The sequence below is a fragment of the Perca fluviatilis genome, chromosome 14, assembly GCF_010015445.1.
Source record: "Perca fluviatilis chromosome 14, GENO_Pfluv_1.0, whole genome shotgun sequence".
Lineage (NCBI taxonomy): Eukaryota > Metazoa > Chordata > Actinopteri > Perciformes > Percidae > Perca > Perca fluviatilis.
The window spans coordinates 14,600,724-14,625,255 of NC_053125.1; the positions used below are offsets into that span (position 1 = coordinate 14,600,724).

At 40.2% G+C, this 24,532-nt stretch overlaps 1 protein-coding gene across 1 annotated transcript in view; it reads left to right on the forward strand.

Annotated features, from left to right (window-relative positions):
- LOC120573270 (phospholipid-transporting ATPase ABCA1-like) overlaps window positions 1-24,532 on the forward strand; it is a 168,971-nt gene that overhangs the window by 127,484 nt on the left and 16,955 nt on the right. The window contains exons 40-48 of the mRNA XM_039822907.1: window positions 810-933; window positions 2,180-2,309; window positions 2,737-2,857; window positions 8,119-8,181; window positions 9,638-9,744; window positions 19,343-19,484; window positions 20,528-20,662; window positions 22,455-22,558; window positions 24,031-24,123. Coding sequence (XP_039678841.1) covers window positions 810-933; window positions 2,180-2,309; window positions 2,737-2,857; window positions 8,119-8,181; window positions 9,638-9,744; window positions 19,343-19,484; window positions 20,528-20,662; window positions 22,455-22,558; window positions 24,031-24,123 — 1,019 coding nt within the window. The remainder of the gene's footprint in view (window positions 1-809; window positions 934-2,179; window positions 2,310-2,736; window positions 2,858-8,118; window positions 8,182-9,637; window positions 9,745-19,342; window positions 19,485-20,527; window positions 20,663-22,454; window positions 22,559-24,030; window positions 24,124-24,532) is intronic.

Sequence of the window (24,532 nt, forward strand, 5' to 3'; positions counted from 1 at the left end):
TCTATCCCATCCTTTCCTTCCTCCCTCCCTTACTGTACTTCCTTCCTTATTTGAGCGAGTTTGTTATAGCCCGGTCCATTGTGTCTCATTTTAATTAACTATTTATTTTGTGCTCTACTAGGCCACCATTGAATTGTGGCCTCAGGGAGGAGGAAAGTGATAAAGAGAAAGTACAATTTTAGAGAGAAAGACAAGTTGTAGCCAGGAAATGCCCTGTCAAGATGGCTTTGTGTTTGTGTGTATCTGTCTGTTTTTTCTTGTATACAGTATCAGAAGAAAGAACAGAGGCAGACACACAGAGAGTGTCTGTAGGTGTTTTCACAGTTTGAGCTTTTTTGTCAGCTGTATCTTTTTGGTCTCTTGGTGCTCCTACCCATAGTTCGGATTTTAAGGATGAACATCTGCTTACCTGAGCACCACCTTATCAATTTGTGTTTACACATACTGTATGTGTGCTACCTCATGGATCACACGGTATGTTCCCTAACGTATGCTGAATTCCAATATCAAGAAAGCAGATGAACTCAGATGCTCTGTGCTTTGTCAGCGTGCCATTTAGAGCCCCGCAGCACAGCAGCGCTCAGCATGCAAATGGAGTTCAGGATGTTTGTTAATTATCCACGCTTGCGTCAGGACACTGCGCACTGTCTTTCAAACCTCTTACGCCGCTGGCCCTGCTGATTCAAGGCGGCAAGTAAACATATTAGATTTGTGCTGGCTAATTTCTAGTCAGGGCTTGAATATTCAAAGCTTTAACTTGCCACTAATTTGTATCTTGTTTGTGTGATTGTGTGCATTTTCCCCAACAGAATATCACCCACATCAACAACATAGTGAAGCAGGTGCTGCTGATATTCCCACATTTCTGTCTCGGCAGAGGGCTAATTGACATGGCCAAGAACCAGGCAACAGCCACCCTGTACAGCAGTTTTGGTAAGTGGCCACCACAACTATGACAGCATAACTAATCCTTGAGAAAGGTAATAATTACGGAGGTCGTCTGTGATCTTAATCTTGTGCGAAACTGCCATGTCTGTAATTTGTTTTGTTTTTTTACCGCAAATGACCTACCATATTTTGCCAAACACTGAGGTTGTGTGATAATATTAGTCCCTTGCAAATTGGCATTTCTGTGATTTGGGGTCGTTTTGGCTGCGTTTGCAATTATAAATTAAAGTTTTAGCAGAGCCTTGACATCATATGTGAGGTATAATAATGTCAAGTAAAATAAAGACTTGGGCCCCAACAAACACGGGGGGGGGGGGGTCAAAAACGTGTCAAGTTGATGAGATAATGTTTTGTAATACAGTACACATATTGACTAAAGTGACTACATATTGATTTGATCATTCCTTACCCATGTATTAGACCCTTAAATAACATTCAGACAGGGAGAAGAGGGGAACAGGGCTGTAGAGGTGGAGCCGGTTGAGGAGGCCATCAAGAGACAAAGAAGCACATGAAAGCAGAAGAGAGGTGTTATCTCTAGAGAGATGGAGCAGGAAATAGTGGCTTGAGGAATCATTTGCGACGGTGGCGGAGAGTAGGAAGAGAAAAGCAATCAGAACATAAAAGGGCTAGTGTGGAGAGGGGCTATTTACCAGAGAACGAGACTGAAAGCGCTTTCGTTTTTCTTGTCTACTTACTCTGCCCCCTCGGGCTCAAGGGTTGTTGAGTCTGAGAGAGGGAGGAAAGAGAGAGAGCAGAATGATTAGAGTGGGGGGGCTGTCACCGGTTTACTTAAAGTGTTCATTAGCCAAAAAAGGCTTCGACATGAAAAGTACAGGATATCATTGATTTTCTCACATGACATAGGTGACAGCGTTTTTTTACATTTTATTTTTTAAGGCTAAGTGGCATTTTAAACTGTTGGCTTTCACCAATGAATATGTCTCAAAAACACTTCAAAGAGCTGTCAAATTGCAGCTCTCCTCTAACTTTTCACAAAGACACATTTGGCTGTCCATGAAAGAATACATACATCAGCTATTTCCATTTTTTTTTAATGATGTTTCTACTAAATCATACTCTGAGCTTGTAGATAAGGGCTGGATATTAACATGAAATGACACAGTAATAATGCATTTAATTACTTACCCTTTCTGTGTTTATGGACTTTGTTTACTATCATATTTCATGATGTTTTTCACTCTTTTTTTTCTTTTTTTTTCTTTATCAGGGCAAGACCGTTTCATAGACCCACTCAGCTGGGACATGGTGGGAAAGAACCTCTGTGCCATGTCCATCCAGGGAGCTGTCATGTTTGCCATCACAATCCTCATCCAGTATAAATTTTTCTGCAAGCCAAGGTAAAAGTGGCTATCAACAACTGTTATTTCAGAGTTAATTACAGTAACGTGTAACTCAAAATTGGCCCAAAAAAAGTTCCTCGCACGTTTCTACGTATTTCCATCCAGTATTTGTTTCGGTCAGGTAAACCATTGATTCTCCGTCATTTAAATTACTAATGTACTGGCATATTAATGTTATATAAAACATCTGTGGCACTGTGAATCTGTTTGGCAAATACTGCCCGATTTCTTTTATTTTTTGTGTTTACTTACTCCAAAAGCAAGGTTGCCATGGAAACTACTGCCTGTGCCTTCTACTATTTATGAAAATTACCGAGATTGTTTCACTGAGCTTAAACTTTGACCAAGATAATTTGTCACGCGAGTTCATGTTAATTTTACTGAAGAGTGTTGTGCCAACATCGGTTTGACTTCTCTCTGCCAGGCTTATTTCAGGGAAGCCATTATCTGCAGAGGAAGAGGATGTCGATGTTGCTCGGGAACGTGAACGGATTTATGAAGGCAAGGCCCAGAACGACCTTCTGAGGATCTATGATCTCACTAAGGTATTGTGCAGTGCATTGTTTGCCTCTTGTGCATTGTATTGCTCTGATAGAAGTTCATTCCCACTTTGTTATTCAGTGGTTTATTTTTTATCAGAGGTTGACTAATTGCTTTATTTTATTTTATTTGCTTTTTGAAAATGTGAGATTGTTTTTGATTGTGTGTCCAATGTATAGACTCAGAAAGCTTCTTCCCTCAGGCCAGCAGGATGGTGAACTCTGTCATTTAACCTCTGCCCTGCACATTTTCATATTTGCACTCAAGCGTGTACAATGTGTTGTGATATATGTACATTTAGCATTTTCATATACCAGAAACTTCCACAGCACACATACACACACACCTTTTTGTCTGTCTCTTACTGCTTTAGCCTTTATTTATTTTTATTCTTATTTTTACTTGTATTCTAATTATTAGTCTGTATCACACGCTAGCCATTCTTTGCTCAGTATGCCACTTTGCTAGCCTAGAAGTCTAGCGGCAGCAAATTTATTTTGTAGCCAGGGGGGTCTAGACACTCTCTGTTGACTTGCGAGCTGGAAAATCTCTGGTCAGGCCAATCACATCACGTATAGAGTCGGTGGGCGGGCTTATGGCTGCTGCTGGGAACAGCGGTCTTCTGGAAGACTTGGAGTTAAGCTTTTCTTTGAGAAAAGAACAAAGAACGGCACTGAAATCATTCTTAAAAAAGGAAGATGTGTTTGGAGTTTTGCCGACCAGATACGGCAAAAGTTTAATCTATCAATTAGCTCCGCTACCTTCTTCGTTGCTCTGCCTGGTTGTAGCGCTATCCTATTGCGTGCAGAGGGAATTTGAAAGACAACAGTTTATCGCACCCCTCGGATTGAGCCCTGTTCCCAGACCCAACATCTTGATGTGGACCTGGCTTGTCAGGCTACCACTTTGCATTTCACTGCACAAATGTTATGAGCAGGACAAGTAACTTTGAACTTTGAAGAAAAAAGTAAAGACAAACAACACAGTTGTTTTTTTCTCTGGTCAGATCTAATCTTAATATTTTCTATTTAGAACTTAGACACTTTTTAAATGGCAGTAATCCACTTGATCTATGGATGTGTGTGAGTGGGTGGGAGGAGTTTTTGAAGTTCTTTTTCTTCCACTTGCACCTGCATTATTCAGTTTGCAAGGCAAATGGGAAAGACAGGTTGCGAGTGAGCAGCTGTAAACATTCACAAACATAAGTGGGCATGAGAACCAAACAGTTGCGTTTTAGGGGTGTAAAGGTCTGTGCTCCTATACAGCTCTGGCCCTTCCTCCCCCTGCAGTAGGTGAACTCGAGCGTGCTGTGACGGTTCGTGCCTCAACACCGCCGAGATTACGGTTCATCCATCGGCAGATGTTCCCTCCCTGCGGGCGGCGTGGCAGCAGGAAGTGTCACCACAGCAGCCTGCTTTGCAGCTCCAGTGCCGACAGCTGGACGATCTAACAGCCTATTGCTTCTTACCACCCTTCTTCACTCCTTTACTCCCTCAGTCTTTGCAGTCTCACTATACTTAATCTTTCACTCATTGCTCACGGACACAGACGGGCGCCACACTCCATAGGGTAATTACTGAACAAGCGCTGGGTAAAACAGTTGGATGGGTAATGTCTTACAAATCATCTCACAAGGTGAAAGGTGTGGAGAGGAATTTTCATTTTTCAGCTAAAACTTGTTAACTGTAAACTTGTGAAAACACTTCATCTCTACTGTAAATACAGCTTTAAAACAGTGCCAAAAATGTGAAGATATTAGATTAGATTTGATTGAGCTTGTCTGCTGTTGACGAGAAGCCATTGTTCATACACACCTTGATGGCGGACAATATTTCTCTGAGATGAGAAACAGTGGCCCGTCACCACACAAAAACAGCAGTGCAGTGGCAGAAGGCATCAGGATTCTTCCTGCAGTGCCCTCATTGAATCGCACCACAGCTGTGCCCCATCCATTTGAGGTGTAGATAACAAATTGATCAATGAGCGCATGGCTTCGGTGGCCATGCGCCACAAGCTGAGCCCTGTCATAAATCTAAGAATGCCTCTGAAGCGATTGACAGGCCATCAATCATATGTCGGATTCCTGCTCCTCCCTTTCCTTTTCCTGCTGCTCTAAACAGGAGCATTTTGCTATGTGCCCCACCTGCTAGCCTCCACTTAGCTGCTGCATTAGTGTCGGCACTGTAATCGATGGAGACCGTAATCGAAGTGTGTCCGTCTGTGAGTATTTTCCAGGCCCAGTGCTGTCAGTTTAACCTTCCAGTCACTCACTAAGTTGACAGAGAAAGTTTTAAAGAACCTTGTGACAGCTGTTTGAATTTAGGAGAGTAATAAGTGATGAGTGGCACCTTGGCATACTAGACAAGTATGTCCATGTGTACTCTGTACTTTTACCCACTTTATAAGTGGGTAAAATAAGACTCGTTTGACTTGCTTTGAGTGGTTTCTGACCTTGGCTTTCTTTCTTCTTTTTTATGTATTCAGTTTTTTCCAGAAATTATATATTTTCTTTTTTTTTGATTTGTATTATTTTGCATTCTTTCGTTTCATTCCCTTCCCCAGAATTTTATAAATGAATCAGTCAGGGGGTTCTTCTGCATTTGACTGGTGTTTTTGGAGAGATTGTGCCCCGCTCAGTTAATTTCAAATAGTAGAAACTGTGTTATTTTGTGAAAGATTAAAAAATATCTGTATATTTATATATAAATAGTTTGTGGAAAAGAAACCCAGGATTACAAATTGGTGTGAAGTACTACAGTCGATATGCTGACTGCACAGGTACCACCACCAATCTGAGTCAATAGTAACAACTCAAGACAATGTCATTTAATTAGGAGTGTGTTAAAACTAGTTGGCAAGTGAACAGAGCAGTTAGAATAAATACTTAAGGAATGGATAAAAAGGTTGAAAGATCCAACCTCTGCCACTCCAAGTGGAACTCGTGAAACAATGAGACAATTCAAGTATCACTTTGTTTTGTATAAAAAAAAAAACAACCACTTTAATACAATTACCTGTGTTAAATTGCATTCACTTCAAAACGTTAACCAACCAAAAAAACGTTTGGATCATGATGGGTGTTGATGAAAAAGGGGTTCTTGAGCTAATCTGATAGGGCTGTAGGGCTACATCAGACAAAAAAGGTTAGGAACTGATGCTTTTAGGTACCTCAGGATAGCACCTCATACTGCTGTGAGCCATTTGTAGAATGAATGGACCATTCGTTTTAGATTTTAGCAGTGTCAGTGTCATGGAGCTGAAGCTTGTGATTTTCTAACCTAAATCTATATTTTAGGTTTGTACAACTGCCGCCATCACATTCGCTCAACTGTCTCATCTGATTAGACGTCTGCCTGCTTATCATGACAGCTGCTGTGGTGCGCGAGTCGGAGGGGAATTATCCTTTAATTGCCTTCCTCCATACATGTATCAGCTGCTTTGATGTGACTTTAGCACGGCAAACTATCACTAAAAAGTAGTATGTGTGATCCAGGTTAATAAGCACGGAGTGCAGCTGCCAGATGCCACTGAAAGAATGATGGATCTACGCAACTCTGCTTTAATCAAGTGCTTTTGATGTGCCAACTGTGTCATAAATGCAATTCCATTGTTTGTCAGGCTTGAAGTGGCAGTTCTAAATTTACATTTGCCTGGTAGCATTCTGAATGCGGCTGGGACAGCTGAGTCTTTTTAATGTTGGATTTTTGGTTTAGGGATTCTATACAGGAAATGTATCCTTCACACTGAGAAACGAATGCTGTCACTTTTCTGTTTTAAGGAACATTCACTGTTGAAGTCTCTGACACTTATATACTGTACAGGCAACTATGTTGCAACTATGTTTTCAACTTTTAAACCCCCAAAAAAACTAAAAAAACTGTAGTCACTCTTTCATAACTCAAAGGGACACAGTGCTGTCCTTGATTTAGAATTTTAAATGTCTTAACTGTCACATTCAGCAACAACAACAAAGGCCTTGCCTCGTCTTTTGGTGCTCGAGCAAGACAGCGCTGCTTTCAAACCACTTTAAAACATATCAAACCCTAACATAGTCTTGGATGTGGAAAAACACCTCATGCACTAAATACCTCATTTTGTTGAATGTTCGCCTGCAGTATTTATTATTTTTTTTTTTTTAAATTGTAAAAAATTTTGTTCACTTCAAGTGGGAGCTTCTTTACCTCCTCTGGTGAGATTTTCAGATGATGCAGACTTGGATGCAAAATGTGCATGGATGAGACTGGTCAGCGGGGGAGGATGTGAGTGCAGCATAGAACGTTTTCAAGTGAGATGTGGGAAAAACATCAACCACCTTCTCATTTTCCACTGTCCCTACATGATCTTAGTGGGATACTGACTCAAATCTTCTTTGTCCTGAGAGATGGGATTCTGCATCTCATGTGGTGTAGTTTTCTTTTTTATCAATGGTAGGAGTTTTAGGGATGACAATGTTGGCTCGTCCAATGGTCTGTCAGTCAATATTTTTATATAAATAATGGGAGCAATGTGAAAGGGGTCAGTTCAGTTCCCCTCTGACCTCCAGAGTGTTTTAGCTTCTTTCAACTCATTGTTTTGGGTTTTACTGCCCGTGAATGTTTTGAATCAGTCTTACCGCTCTTATTGGTGTCATTTCCAGCAGCCGCAGGCAGCTGTTTAAGTTGAATGAGCATCACATTCTTACACTCCCTGCTGTGGTTATAGATTTTTGCATTTAATAGAAAGTACTTTTTCAAATTAAGGACAGCATGCTTTTGCACTAGAGACATCTCTGTATATTGACACCACTAAATGCAGCTGCTGTAAAGCTGGTGTCCATACATAGAATATTAGGTGACTTTTGAGTGTGTTGAAGGTTATTGAAGGTATTGAAGTGGCACTCGAAGTGGAGACAGATTTCCTCATGAATATTGTCACTGCAGTCACAAATACTAATGTCCTCCTCTTCTCCCCCCCGTGCAAGTGTCTAACTTTTTTTTTTTACTACCTTTTACCATCTGGCTGGCTCTAAATGTAGCAAATTATCCCTTCTTGATAATTTCTTTTCCTTCACTTTCTCTGTCTCTCTCCCTCCTTTTTCCACCTGCTTCTTCCATCTCTACTCTTCCCCGCTGCTCTGGCCTATCGCTCCATATTTTGTCATGCTATCCTGTGTGTTATCTTCCTCACTGTCTGCTCCCCACCCTTCCCTGCCTACAGCCTCCTCGCCCTCTTTTTCTCTCTTTCTCTGGCTGGCTGGTTGATTCATTTTACTGTCTGCTCCCTGCAGGTCTACTCTCGGAAGAGCACCCCTGCCGTGGACAGGCTATGTGTGGGAGTACCTGCTGCAGAGGTGAGCCAAATGCTGCTGAATCACACAAGCACCTCTACAATCCTATAGTGTGTGTTGCTTTTGTCCATGTTAGATGACTTTCTTACATTTACACATTTCATCACTTTTTTTAAATTCACCAGCAACACCCTTGTGTGAGAAATGATTTAATTCGCTGTTGCCTGTGAACAAAAACAATGGATATGACTAAACTATGGAATAATAATGATAATATTTACAAAATATTGACACATGAGAGCAGGGAGCAATGAGCAGAAATTGTCTTTGTGGGCTTTGATTTACAGTTTCTAGTTATTTCTCGAAGATTTGAATTGGTGTTTGGCTTCCAAACGCTGCTCACAGAAGGCGTTGGGAGGAACACTAATCTCCTTATCGGGCTTGTTTTCCGCCATAATGCTACTGCCAAGCATGTGTGTGCTAAAAACACACAAGCAGGAAAGTAGAAGATCATTGCTAGAGCAACGGGGTCTGTGAGACCCAGTGATGTTTAGTTCAGTACACTGCCAAATTAGCAGTTGGAAACTACATCAACCAAATACAAAAAAGTAAACTTTTATAGAGTTTTTGACTTAGGAACCTTTGTGTAAAATGTATTACTCATTATAACATGTTATACACCACCATACACACACTCACGGTCACACACACTGTAGCGCTGGAAGCTTGTTTTAAACATAATCTCAAATGCTGACAGGCAGTCGTGCTCGATGGGCTTTCCGGTGGTATCCATCCTCCCTGCCACTGTTTACTCAAAGCCCAATGTAAATGCCACTGGAATATTATGATTCACAGGGCTCGACTGATCACACACTGCATTTCCATGCATTATTTACATCAAGCTTAGCACTCTTCTATGCATTCACAAGCACAGGTCACAAACAAGCAGGGATCAATGAGTGACAGAAATCAAATATTTATGCCACAGCCAGAGCACCTAAGGCCGGTCACGTGACCGCGGGGCTCTGCAGAGACGACTTCCTGCCGCATTCCCTCCAGAGGGAAGTAAGATCAGCAGCATCAGGGAGATTAGACAAAGAAAGAGAGGATAGTGTTTGTTGTAGAAATGTACAGAGGCAGGAAGAAATGCAGTCGGGAATGGTCAGGTGTTTACTGTATTTGTTCCTGTGTGCCTGGCGTGTTGATTTAGAGTCAGTTGTTTTGTTTGTGCACAGAAATACATCAATTTGTTATTTTGCTAAACACTGAACCGAACCTCATGCATACTCTATAAATTGTAGTTTCAATTACACTGTATGTGGTGAACAAATATTTAGAGAGTCTGTAGATAAACTTCATTAAAGGGGTTAATGGAAAGTGTTTATTCAAAAGACAACTCATCTACATACAGAATATTTGAAATGCCATGCATCACCACTGTCTGCTTTCTGTTTTCCAATGAGGCTTGTATCTACAAAACCCACTTTACCTAATGGAGCCTCCCCATTGTCTCCCTCAGTGTTTCGGCTTGCTTGGAATCAACGGGGCTGGGAAAACCACCACGTTCAAGATGCTGACAGGAGACATCCCAGTCTCCGGTGGAGAGGCCTTCCTAAATGGATACAGGTGAGCCTCTAACTCCCACTAGTGCACCAAGTAAGTCATCATAATTAGCCACCCAAGATGGCTGCTCATATGGGGATCGAGCTGAGGTGTTTTTTTTTTTTTTTTTTTTTTTAGCTCACACCCTTTCTCTGCTTCTCTTCTTCTGTGTAACTCAGCTTTCTATTTCTCTTTCTCTCTCACTCTCACGCTTTGTTTTTTTCTTGGCTAGGTAGTTTTGATGTCTCTTATACATTCTGCCATATCTGCCTTTTCAACTTTGGTTCTCTCATGTCTCCTTACTGCGATATTCTCAGTAATGCTGAAAACTCTGCTCTCGCTTTCTTTCTGCCTCTTGCACAGCTTGCACATATTTCATTCCTTTTCACATCCTCGCCCTGTACATTGCTGGTTTTTTTTTTTGTCTCTGCCTTAAAAGAATCAGTCATAAGAAATCTTTTTACATGCCAAAAAAAAAAATACCTTGACACCAGTAATATGAGACTCGGGCACATGAGCATAGGTAGGCTTGCTCTTCCTTATTTTTAGGAACAAACAACTGCGTTTCTTTGCCTTGGCATGCGTCTCTGAGGAAGCACATCCGAGCATGGTTGTGTGTAAGCTACGGTTGGTTTCGCGTCACAATGGTTGCTATAGTGGTTCATTTCTACATCTAGTAATTGACTTTGTGTTCAACAAAGAAAGATTGCTGAATAGAGCAATGCCTAACACAACAGTGTTAATGTTGATTAATGTGGGTAACGGAGATCAAAGAACAATCCCAGAGACCTTTAGGGGAAACAAAAACGATGTAGAAGAGAGAAAAACAGATGTGAGTACACCCACTCTTCTGTTTTCAGCTCATCACGCTTTCTGTGCATTGGCAAGAAAAATGATCGGCAGAAGAGGGGAAGCAGCATCTCTTCAATGGAAGTTCTTGCTCTCCTGACTGTCTTCTCTTATCTGTGATTATGTGCTCACAGGGAATAGCTGTTCATACCTGTATTTGGCATCTGAGCTGCCTGGTGGATACTGTCTGCTAACAGCCAGTAGTGGCTAATTGGCGGCGTTAGGAAATTCTAAAAGACGTGTTCGTTTGATTTCTGAGGAGGAAGGAGAGGCTGGGGTCGAATTGAAAGTTAAACAAAAAGGTTTAATAAAACAACACGATGAAAACGACATGACAAAAACAAATGATACACTGAGGCTGACAGCGGACTGAAATGACATGCCTCCTCTTCAGGAATTACATCAATCAGTCCTGAGACATGACAAAACAAATACACTGTAAAACAGCAGTCTGCTAACATGCTTCCCCTTGCGGGGTCACAGTTGCAGCGCTGGGATCATCTCAGGATCCGAATTATATTCCTGTCTCTCAGGATAAGGACACTGAATTTCAGGTCACAGGCTAAGGTTGTTTATCATGGTAGTGTCGATTCTACAGAGATATGCATTTCCTTTGTTCTAACCCAGTCTGGCCCCGCAGGTAGTGGCTTCCCAAAAGTTCTTTAAACAATCTTCTTCTAGAGCATCTACATTCATGCTAAATAACAGACATGACCTAATCAATTCTTTAGAAGCTTGAGAAGGTGTGAGCCAGACAAATGCTGATTAGGCTTAATCAGTATTGAAACATTCCTTCACTCAGTCACACAACAGTTTACATTTTTTAAGTTACATTTTTTACCTAAAAGTATATTGTACTAAAACATAAGCATGGTTTTAACTTTTTTATCTTCAACAGTGGTCTCTTCACCTCTTTTGCCTGATTTTCGCCTATTTCTCGTTCCCAAAGGGAAAAAACTTATAACAGAAGAACTGAAAGGCCAAAATGCATGTATGAGGCTTCATTTGAAACCTAAATTCTTCTACTTTATGGACATGTGCTTGATTAGCATGTGATTAAAACACAACATGCACTACAGCAGTTCAAACATGGTTCAAAATAGTTATTTTGGTCCTGTCTAAAAATGTAATTTTTGAAAATAAATAACTTAAAAATACTTTGTGCCACACTATGCAGGAAACAACACATACCTTCTACACCTTGTCAAGAATACATCTATAACGTTTCAGAATTCTAGTCCTAACCTAATGGGAGCTAGGGAGTTCTCAGTATTTGCTATAACAAGTGTCACCGGTGTGCCAAAACCTCTCCAAAACTTCTCTAAGTAACCAAATGTTGCTAAATGCTTTTACTCACTTCTATGCTATTAGAAAAAACATACGAAATACTTCAAATGACTTACATTCATTCAAACACTGTTGAACATATTTTTTCTCATAAATCAGATGTATGCGCTTGCTGGCTCTGGGAGGCAGGGCTTAGGTCTGTTACCCATTCATTTGGACTGGTTCCCATTGGATATTCCTATCATGCTATATACCGTTGGAAAAGGAATGTGATAGGCTACAACTGCTATGATTGACGTGTTGATAGCCAAGGACAGCTTTTTCTAAAATGGCTGCTCAGAGAGATGACACAGCATATTGACGCTCCACAGTGGGAGCGCTTGCTGGATGTCGGGGGCTGTCCCGGGGTGAAAACTAAACAGAAAAAAGTGGGGATAGTTTCATTGTGTAGGCAGCAACCTGAGGAAAACAAACATATCCAGCAACACGGTGCAGGGCAAGGAGAAATATAATAGGCTCGTTCGAGATGAGCCAGATCTGCGCAGAATCGATCACCGACGATCGGCGCCCGATGCATGCCGGTTAGATTTGTGTCCGACTTGATGTCAGTACCCGATCCGTTCCACCTGCACAATCAAAAAAAAAAAAAGTTCCACCTGCACAATCCGTTCTGCGCATGTGCAAGATGACACGTATGCCATGACGTAGGCGCAGATGATAATGCTGCGTTCATGCCACCTCGAAATAACAGGCACCGCCCCACTGGTTACGTTGTTTCTGCAGCTAGATTCAGTCTAAAATAACGTTAAGTCAAACTTAATGGGAAAAGCAGGCTACAGCTAAATTAAGACATTACAGTAGTAACAATAAAGACAAGTATTGAGTGATTGTATTTTAAATGAGCACAAGTAAAGTAGAACTGACGTAACAGCTGTTATATATGTTAACGTTTATTTTCAAGTTTTATTTTGAGGGTCTTTTAAAGTTAGCCGAATTAGCTGTTAGCTAAACTAACGTTAGCTTAACTGTGGAGGCTAACGGCAGACCGCTGCAATCAGCTAGCGCTTAGCCAAATTAACCGTTAGCTAAACTAACGTTAGCTTCCCGGTGGAGGCTAACGGCAGACCGCTATAATCACCTAGCGGTCCGCCGAATTAACCGTTAGCTAAACTAACGTTAGCTTCCCGGGGGAGGCTAACGGCAGACCGCTATAATCACCTAGCGGTCCGCCGAATTAACCGTTAGCTACCGCTATAATCACCTAGCGGTCCGCCGAATTAGCTATTAGCTAACTAACGTTAGCTGGAGGCTAGCGTGTGAACATCTTGCGCATGCGCAGAACGGATCGTGCAGGTGGAAGCGGTGCCGTTATTCCAAGGTGGTGGTGGAATTTTTTATTTTTTTATAAACTTTATTGAAGAATGTGGACATACAGTAGGAAGGAACGTCTTCTGTACATCTTAACAGTCTATGTTCTAAACGAGCCAGGGGGTTACTAAGGAAAACAAAAAGAAAACAAAGCAAAAAAAAATAAAAAATTCATACAAATATTTTGTAAAGCTTACAAAGATCATATGATCTGACAGCTTTTTTGTTTGTACAGGTAGAAATGGAAAAAATGTATTGTTTAATATTGGCAGCCAGCTCAAAAAAGCTTGGCTTCTTTTTCAAAAACTTTGATTTATGTAAATAAAATTTTGTTAAAATAATTATCAAATTTATCACATAATACTCACAGTAAAGCTTTTTATCATATTGAATGAATCCAAACAATACATTTTCCCAAAGTAATGTGAATTGAGGGTAAATGTGAACAGCAATGAAATGTGATAATCTGCTCCAAAGTCTCTTGGTATATTGGCAAGACCAAAATAAATGTACAAGAGTTTCATTTAGTTCTCCACAAAAAGAACAGCTGATATCAATGTCCTTTTTCATTTTCTGCAGATAATGGTTAGTTGGGTAAAATCTGTGGAGCATTTTGAAAGAGATCTCTTTAACTTTGTTGGTTAAGAAGAACTTGTGTGGCAATAGCCAAACCTTTTCCCAACAAATATCCTCAACATATAAAGACCAGTATGATAAAGCAGCAGGCGTACTCTTAACGTCTTGTTGAAAGAGTTGACGAGTCGCCTTATTCTTACTTTTAGCTTGTAGTGAAAAACAGATATTTCCAACAGTTGTTTCTTTCACATTTAACAGTATAGGGTGATCACCAACTCCATTAAAACCTTTAAAGAGTGCAACGATAGCTGAAGGTATTGCATCAAAAACAATAGCAAACTCCTTCGGAGAGACAGGGATGCCGTAGTGATGAATAAACTCAACATAATTATAAAGCTGACCATGCTGGTTGAGTAATTGGCTTAGAAGCAATATGTTGTTGTCAACCCATTGCTGAAAGAAAATGGATTTATTTTTATACAAAATATATCTGTTGTTCCAAATATAAAACCTATGAGGAGAGAAATTATGCTTGTAAATCAAAGACCAAGCCAGCAGCATTTGTTTATGAAATGAAGAAAGTTTCAGAGGAATTTTGTCAATATTATAGGTACATACCAATAAAAATTGGAGTCCACCAACTGAGGAAAAGACAAAATGGGGAATAAAATTCCACAATGAAGTTGGACACTTTAAGTAACGCTTAATCCAATTAATTTTGAATGTGTTATTTAAAGTATTAAAGTCCAGGAAATTGAGACCACCTTTATTGTACTCATTCATTAAAACAGACTTTCTCAGATAGTGAGTGCGGTTTTTCCACACAAAATCATATAGAACTTTGTCTATAATTTTACACATTTGTTGATCTACATATAAAGATAGAGCAGCGTATGTTAATCTTGATATTCCTTCAGCCTTCGAAAGTAGAATCCTGCCTTTTAATGATAAGTCACGTAAAAGCCAAAGGTTGAATTTCTTTCTTGTTTTTTCAACAATATAGGAGTGAAATTATTCTTGCATCTTTGGAGTTCATTTTTATCAATTTTTAATAAGCCCTAAATAATTAATACTATTTTTCACAGGAATATTAGAGATCACATCCACATCACAATCCTTAAGTGCTAGTAATTCACATTTTTTAAGATTTAAACGGAGACCAGAGGCTTTACTAAAGACTTCTATTATAGAAATTGCTAGAGGAACCTGGGAGCTGTCTTAGAAACAGCGTTGTGTCATCTGCCAGTTGACTTAAAACAATTGTCTTATCAGCGATGGAAATACCCTGTAAATGACTACATTTAATGTGTTCACATAAAAGTTGGGCTGCAAGCAAAAAAAGGTAAGGAGATATAGGGCATCCCTGCCGAATTCCACGTTTGATTTCAAATCTGGGCGAGGACCCATTTTTAAGTTTAAGGGAGCAATTTGCATTATTGTAGAGAGTTTGGATCGTATTACAAAAGAAATCCCCAAAGCCAAACTTCTTAAGTGAATGATAGAGAAAATGATGCTCGACAGTATCAAAAGCCTTGAAAAAGTCTAAGAAAAACACAAAAATGTCATCTGAAATTAAATATGAATAGTCAACTAGATCTAAGACTAGTCTAATGTTGTTGGAGATATGCCTATTGGGCATAAAACCTGATTGTGTTTCATCAATTATAGAGTTTAACACTTTTTTTATTCTTCTGGCAAAGATTAAGGCCAAAATTTTATAATCATTATTTAAAAGACAAATTGGACGCCAGTTATCAATATAAAGTAAATCCTTGTGTGGTTTAGGGATTAAAGTGATCAAACCTTGAGTCATACTCCAAGGTAAGGTATTGGTTGATAAGCTTTCATTAAATACCTGCAATAAGAAGGGCGCCATCTGCTGTGAAAACAATTTATAAAATTCTGACGATAAACCGTCTGTCCCCGGGGACTTGTTGTCTTTTAAAAGTTCCAAACACTCACTGATCTCTGCCAGGGTTAAAGGGAGATAAGGTGGTGGTGGAATGAACGCAGCATTATCATCTGCGCCTACGTCATGGCATACGTGTCATCTTGCACATGCGCAGAACGGATTGTGCAGGTGGAACGGATCGGGTACTGACACTAGGCTCGTTCGAGATGAGCCAGATCTGCGCAGAATCGATCACCGGCGATCGGCGCCCAATGCATGCCGGTTAGATTTGTGTCCGACTTGATCCCGACTTGCTCTGACGTCATGCACACGTGGGCAACGATAATCTCACGAGACCAAGGCAGCCGCAGTTCTGAGACACAGGCAGCGCAGTTGCTTTTCACCAACTGCAAGAGCCAGACGCAGGCAGACCCAGTGCATGCTGGGAAACGCCGGCCTCTCAGCTGATCGAACAGCTGATTGGTTCAGAATCGACTCAACATGATGACGTTTTATATAAACTTTTTATTGATTTTCAATCGGAGGGATTTTAACTGTGATTTGTCTGATTTAAAAGCTTATTCTGTACAGAACACATGTTGTGAGGTTGATAGTTATGTTTAGAAGTCAGAGAGACTAAATCTGTTCAGATTACGGATCATCTACAGTCTGTTGGTGATTAAAATCAGCAACAGGTCGCATGTAGAGGATTTTGACAGCTACTCTGTCATAATAAAATCAACTGGAGACTGTGTAGGAGCAGATATATGGGTCTGATAACATTTTATTAAATCGGAATCGGACCCGAACGGTCTATGAACGGACCACAGTGTTTGTGTCACTTCCTGTTCAGCCTGAAGGCTGCTGGAGTCAGCTGGAAAACTGTCCGACTTGAGAGCGGACTTTTGTCACCGCCCCCGGCTGCTGCCGCCTGCTCTCGTCTACTTTACAGGCGAGGCGCAGGTCATCTCGAACGAGCCTATTATTTCAGACGGAACGAGATCGGCTAATGAAGTTAGCAGACAGTTAGCGGACAATTAGCATGGATTCTACAGGACAATATTAATAACCTGGATTAATTCTTTGGAAAAAACCTTGTTATCATTTTGATCTGTGGACACTTACGGACTAGAGGAATATAAATAAGCCAGGAATGGACGAGGATTGAGCGTTTAGGACAGCCTATAGGTAGGGAAGCATCATCATTATTATTATTATTTTTTTTTTTTTTCCCCAATAGCATGAGCAATAAGATCAATAATAATGCTTTGGTGCTTATGATTTCAGTAAAATGAATTGAATGATTGAATTGCAGAGAATTTTACCAGTCAAACAATGTACAGCATGTCCATATTGACAAAAGTTTTGAACTTTTGTGGTTAAATACTATTATGTAACATGTCAGAACATGTCCGTTAACACCCACCGGGTCGCCGGCGGGTGGGTGGGTGTAAACAGGTTGACAAACTAACAGTAGCAGTGGACTACGATTGTGTTTGATTTTTGACCAACTTTTTATTCATTTTTCACGTTATCCTCACAAGGTGGCATAAACATAAAAAAGTATACTGTACATACTAGGGGTGTGCATTGGCACTGCCCTCACAATTCAATTCGATTACGATTCACCAGGTAACGATTCGATTCAATTCGATTCTACGATGCATTGCGATGCATCAAAATTCTACTGCACACAACAAGGCAAATTTTTCATCAGTCATGAGGCAATCAGTCAGATATCCTGTTAAGATTTGGCTGAAATTTCATGCTTTTTGGTCTAAACGACATACCCAAATTAAAAGTGGTACAGCTCCCACATACTTTGACACTCTGGGGTGTGCCTGACATCATTGGAAAGGAAACACTCAATTTTTTTGTTACAAGTGTCAGGGTGATTCTAGGCCTTACTGACACAGAGTTACAGAGGCTAGAATGGAGGTTTTTTATTTCCGTCCAAGTCATACATCTTTAAAATGATCAAAATAAAATACTGTAAACACATCTGGTGATATACAGATACACCCAGGCCATAGCAACATGTCTCAGGTTATTATAGAAAAAATCCAGATGCCAAAAGACTCAAAAATTGATTTTTCTACAGAAATGTCTGTCCGTTTTGCTGTCATTGGCTTGTCCGCTTTCATTGGCCATATCAGAGGCAAACCTGAACGGATTGGCTCATATGAGATGTCTATCAAAAGCTTAGAAGCTAGGGCTAGTAGAAATGGAAAATTGTTTCGCGTTTTTCCCTTGTGATTCGGCCAGAAGCTTGGATATTACATTTTCTTGGACTCTTGGGGATTTATGAAAATCAAGTTTTGGGCAACATACCACTTTGTTGCTGAAAGGACAACGAAAACAGGTATGGATGCACTCTCGACAGCTGCGCAGATTATGGCTGAATTGTTTTAGAGGCTAAGCTTTCAATTGGTATGTATATTTGGAAGATTTAATGCTTTAAAGTTATAAAAACGCTCATGAGTGGAAGTTTTATCGAGGTTACAGCGACGCAGTGTCCCTTCAACGGGACAGTGATCCTTGAGAGGATATTGAACAACAGATTTTATTGGCTGCTATGTGTGTATTATCACTCTCCTGTATCTTTGATACAGAAGTAATTGAAACTTTACAACTTTATTGTCCACTCAAGGCCAGAAAATGATATAATTTGATTGACATAATCGATTATGGCACTTTGCCGCATCGATGCTGAATCGTGCATGCCCCGCATTGCAATGCATCGCCGAATCAATTATTGTTGACACCACTAGTACATACATAAGTACAAAAAACAAAGCGAAGCAGGAGCCATCCCCTTGCCCACCAGCTGGTGCTAACAATCTAAAAAGGTGGAGCTACTTAAAAAGCTTTGGTGAGACAGGGACAACCTAAACCAGCTAAAGACTCTACCACCTTTTGTTATATTGATCCTTTATCAAAGCTAAAACAAAACATAATATTAAATCAGTAAAGCTTTCAGTTCACTATGGCCTTGTTGAGATCCTGTAGCCAATCACTCCAGTAGATCAAATCACTCCTGGAAAATAACATTGGAGGGAAAAAAATGGGTCCAATATTATCTCTCTTTTTTTTAAACGAGGTAGCTGTAAAATGAAGAAAGAAAATCCGCTGTAACATTTGTCGCCTGTAGGCGGTGAAGGTATTCATATTGTAGACTGCAAAAAGGGCACGTCTGCATACAGAACTGCTGCTGCCATGGTTTTACTTGCCTCTAGTCGGTGCATAATGGTATGCCTGGAACTGCAAAACATTTTTTTTGTTAGTTTGTTTGCGTTTTCGTTTTGGGGACACTCAAGACCACGAGTACAGAATGTGAGATGAACCACTCTGCTGCTCTATATATGTTTGGAAGAGTTTCAAAGAGAAACGCAGGCCTTGACACTCTCCGCTCCGAGGTATTGGGGAAAATGTAATGAATCCTTCCAAACAAATCAGTTTCAATCTCATTTCTCTTTAAAATACAATAGGCAACATAAATGGTGTGTGTGCTTCTTGGCCTTCTAACTGTTCTCATTGTATGTTTGATATAAAAACTCTGTCTTGCTAAGGCATTACCTTTAAATCTGTGATCTCAATAATTATTGACCTCCATTGTCAAATCTCTAATCTCTAATATGTTCTCTTTCCCAGCATAAGAACAGAAATGAGGGACGTGCACCAGAACCTGGGCTATTGTCCCCAGTTTGATGCTATTAATGAGCTGCTGACTGGTCGAGAGCATCTGGAGTTTTACGCCAGGTTACGAGGGGTACCAGAAAAAGAGATCACCATGGTAACCGTTATATCCTTCCATACTTTTTTTGTCCTTGTGCATTTTAAAACTGGGTTAACTTGTTTTACTCATGAGTGATGTTGTGAAGCACTATATCTTTAACATAAATAGCTTAAATGTGGATTAGTTGTCAACCTCTCGTAATTGGGGTATTAAAAAAAATATGAAGAAACTGAAATGTTGGACTACTCCAAGGCATGTTTATTTGCTCTCAGAATGTTGTATTTGTATTTTTACCATCAAAATACTTCAAGTGGAATGCATGTAGGGCAAGCTGAGGTACATGTCAAAGTGATAGATAACCTCAATGGGAGAAGCCATACATAATGAAAAATGGCCGGTGGTGGAAAAGCAGCAGCTGTGGGTTATGGCTCTACATTATTCACCATGCCCAGTGGTGTGTCCGGCCCTATGCAGCCTCCCCGCACTCATCTCGCACCGCCTGCTTCTACAACAAGAAGATCAAAAGAGGAAGAGGCTGGCAGCGACCATAGGCCTCGGACCCGGCGCCAGGGCTTTGATCTTTTAGCTACAGTGTGAAGGGACCCTGTTCCGCGCTGCTAGCATAACTCTTAATTTTGCTGTGGCCCATTGCGTCTTTTTTGGTGACAATTCTCGATCCAAATTGAGCCCTCGTGTAGTCATATTTGCATAATCGGTAAATAGAAATGTCCTCATGTACAGTATGTTCAAGAAATGTACTGGAAGTTAAATCCAGGTGCCACAGCCTGCATGTTATTGTGATACTTAAACTTGTCCTTTGAGACTTGGCAATATTGTGAACTTTGGCGATGTTCCTGATTGCTGGTGTTTGACGAGAAGTTATTAAAACAGCAAAGAGAAACGTATCTTAGCAGCCTGTGATTAAGGTCTTACAGTGATGCCAGCTGTCATGACTTGTCCTTGAAAATCACATAGCTTAAATACATTGGAGAGCCAAGTCAAAATATCATCCATCATGGAAAATCTGATGATGAGGTTTTTGTGAACATTCTTCTTGACACCATAATTGGTTTGGTCACTTATATTTCTCTATTCAAAAGGTGGCCGAGTGGGGGATCCAAAAATTGGGCCTGGTCAAATATTCCAACAAGTCAGCAGGAACCTACAGCGGTGGGAACAAACGCAAACTTTCTACAGCGATGGCCCTGATCGGTTGTCCTCCAGTGATTTTCCTGGTGAGATACATCCTTATTGATGTAATGTACATGGTGAAATGTGATACGCTGCTGTTTTATTAAGACTTAAGAGTGTAATACTTTAAATCAATATTGATGCTGTGCAGATGGATTACAGCAGATCAGTTCTTTTTCTCTTAACAAGCACACAGAGACTTGGCTGTAGTAAGAATATGGGATAACTCATGCTTTCAGAAGTTAGTAGAAAAAAAGGTTTTGGATCAATCTGGAAAATCCTCCCTGAATAAGAGAAGGGTGTATTTTTCAGGAGTGACTCACTGGTCATGTTTAAATTCATGTTTTTTCAAGAAAGAACCAATTCCTTTTGGAAAACGTTGAGCACACATAACTGTGTTTGCACATATTAAATTCCTATTCATCAGGACTTAAAACTGAGGGCAAAAGCATTTTTTCACTGATGGAAGATTAATGAAGGCATGACTCAAAATGCACTGCATCGCATGCTTTCAATTAAGCGGCTTTAATGTGCATTAGGAAGTTGTGTCCGTGTTATTATGTGGGACAAACTTTAATGACCTTAAATCACTCTGGGGGCTCCCTGTGGGGGCTCACCAAAATATGGATTGACATTAAGATTATTGCAAATTTAACTTGTTATTCCATGTCCCAGCCACCACATCACATGGTCTAATAAAGCAGTAATATACAGTAATATTATATAAATAGATTTAAATGTCAGTTCATACCCACAAATGTCATAAAATATGCAACCTAATTGATGTTTGATTTACTGCCTGTAAACTGTTATAAATGCATTACTTTGCATGATTTAAAGCAACCCATGAGATTATGCTGCTAAGAACAATTTGAGTCAGGTAATGGCTCAGTGCTGCTTAGCCTATCAAGCTGCACTATTCCAAACCTACTTATTTACGCGCCTGAGCCAGGCTAGCCTTTACTTTGAGGCAGTGGGATAATGGGTTGTCTGTGTCAGTTTCACTATTGTGTGCTAGCCCAGGGAGTTGCACAGGGACACATTGGGCACAGTGATGGAAATACCCCATGGTATTTGTAGGATTCTGCTAGTGAGTGAGAACCAGCCCTGGAACGAAACCAGCCAATGGACTGAGTACTGTCACTCTCTAATCATGCACGAACAGACTAGCCCTGAGGAAAAAGAAACAGCAAGTCACTGAGACTCTGTGTGTGTTGTGCTATGTTGGAGAGTGCTACAGTATGTGTCTCCATTATGTGTACATGCAGGTTTACTCAGATTTCTCCCAGTCTTTACCTATGTATGTTTAATATGTCTCCTCACACTTCTATCTCTCCCACATGTGTACAGTATGTAAACACACACATAAGGGTGACAAAACAAGTGTCTTAATAAAGAGTTTGGTGAGCACGAGCTGCCAAAACAGCTTCAATGCACCTTGGCTTACATTGGACAAGTCTCTGGTCCTTTACTGGACAGATTGGAACACCATTATTCAAAAAATGTTCCTTTTTTATGTTTTTGTTGATGGTGTTGGAGAGCGCCGTCTTACACGTCTGTCCAAAAATTTATAATTGTTCAGTTGGGTTGAGATGTAAGAACTGCTTTATGTGGCTTATTGCTGCTCCTTATGTTTCTCCACTCATCTACCGTTATTCAGGTGTTTCCTTTTATTTGTCACTCATCTGTATGTCTATTTAAACACATATATCATTAAGTTATCTGTTTAAAGTAAATTGTTGCTCTAAATTGTATATAATGACATCCTGCTTTCTTAAATTATGTGTTGAGGCAGAATATAATGGAAATGTTTTAAAGAGATGACATTTATTGCAGGATGAGCCAACCACTGGGATGGACCCCAAAGCCCGGCGCTTCCTGTGGGACTGCATCCTGAGTGTCATCAAAGAGGGACGCTCAGTCATCCTCACATCACACAGGTGCAACATCACTCTTTATCTATTGATTTTCACTAATGAATTCACGCTTCACCCGATAAGATGAATGTCAAAATAGTTGGACTCTTCACCAGGGATAGCAGAGCAACCAAACCATGAAATGAGCAGAAAATATTGTAGCTATAATTGGTTAGAGGTACACTTTAGTTGTAATGTATTGTTTCCTGCGTGGCAGTTAATATTGGCTGCCAGAAACAAACTGGCTGCTATAAAGCTTTCATGCATGAGGGCATATTGACTGACTGGTGCTTTTTTTCCTCCATGAAAAGGGAAACTGTCAATATCAGTGCTGGAGTCTTTTCATTATCCAAGACTTCCTGGAGCAAAGTTATTCCCAACTTTTTCTTCTGTAGTGTTGGCCTGTTAGGGCATGGTTTTGAGTGAGTAGACAAATATTAAATGCCTAATTTCTTCCAAAACCTCAAACTTGATGGCCCAAGTCGATATGGAACATTTAACAATTTGCATGGCTATTCATTTTACCATTTCCCAAATTGCTTGGGTTTTTGAATCATTTGTGCCCCTGGCAGTGCATGTGAATAATATGTGCTGTTGTCTCATTTGGAATATATTAACCTCATTACATGTTTTCCCTTCATGGAGAAATAAAAGCATTTGTTGTTGTCCAAGGCAGTGTGGCTAAGCTGCATCCAATCGTCCATGGCATGACCAGGTGGTTGTGTTTTGTTAAGTGGCAGATTCACCAGGTTTTACAAAGTCATAATCCTAATTGAACCATTCCTCAGAAAGGCTTCACAGGTTTTGCCTCAACTACAAATGACTCCTGCTCCAGCCCAACGCCGAAAGAGAAAAAATGAGAAAATAAGAACTACAGATGGTCTCTTCCTCTCTCTCTAATTACCAAATTTTCGTCCATTTAAGGTGTCAAAGTAGACATGTAAAAATGCTCTAATTCAAACTTTAACTATAATTGAGAAAAGAAGTCTCTGTAAATAAGTAGAGCTCTTCCACAGCAAAATAATGTGACTTGGCACGGTCTAAAATTGAGTTCTACCCTTTATAAAAAAAAAAAAAAACATCTGTGATAAATGGTTTAGCCTTGAATACAGAATATTTTAGCATTTGAATGAGGCCATACGTTACAAAAATCATTATACTAAAAAGACATGCTTTAAGATGTCATTGTCTTTTATCTGGTGAGGATGTAGTCTTGCATCTCAGCAGCGCTGTGTCGGTGATGGAGTATGGTCTGGCTACACCACCTATCTATTCTGGGGTAGCGCTCTGGCTTGTTTTTAATTCTTTAAAACAATAGCAACCATCCTGGGCGGCGTTAAGCCCCGATAGCAGAGATAGCTAGAGGGGATGGACATCACACGGCATATCAGGCTTTATCCCAGCTATGAACATCCGTTGAGCCAGACTAGTAGGTAAGAGACCCTGGTATTATTGCTGCTTCTTATTTTTGCAAACCCCCCTCTTTGTTTCGATAGTATGGAGGAGTGTGAAGCACTGTGCACGCGCATGGCCATCATGGTCAACGGTCGCTTCAAGTGCCTCGGGAGCATTCAGCATCTGAAGAGCCGGTAAGTGTCCTTCTTTTACAACTGGGTTCGTTACACCATGAGTAGAATAAAAAAAAAAATATATATATATATATCTTTGAAGCTCCTTGGATTGAGATGGAAGAAATCTCTGTCTCCCACTGAGGTGTTCTGTTATTTATACTGTATATATAAATAACATAAGACCCTGTGTATTGGCAATAAGAAAATTATTCAGGTTTTTCAAGAAAGAAAAGAGGAAGAATGCATTTACCTCTTTTATCATGTGTTGCTGCAGCTAAGAGAGACTATGGGAGATACACAGAGAGGAAAATAATTTATCAAAAAGTTTCCAGTTTTAGTGGAACCTTTGGAATTCTCTTTATTGCCAAGAGGCTACAGCAGACGCCAGTTAGCTTAGCTTTGCATAAAGACTGGAAACGGGGAAACA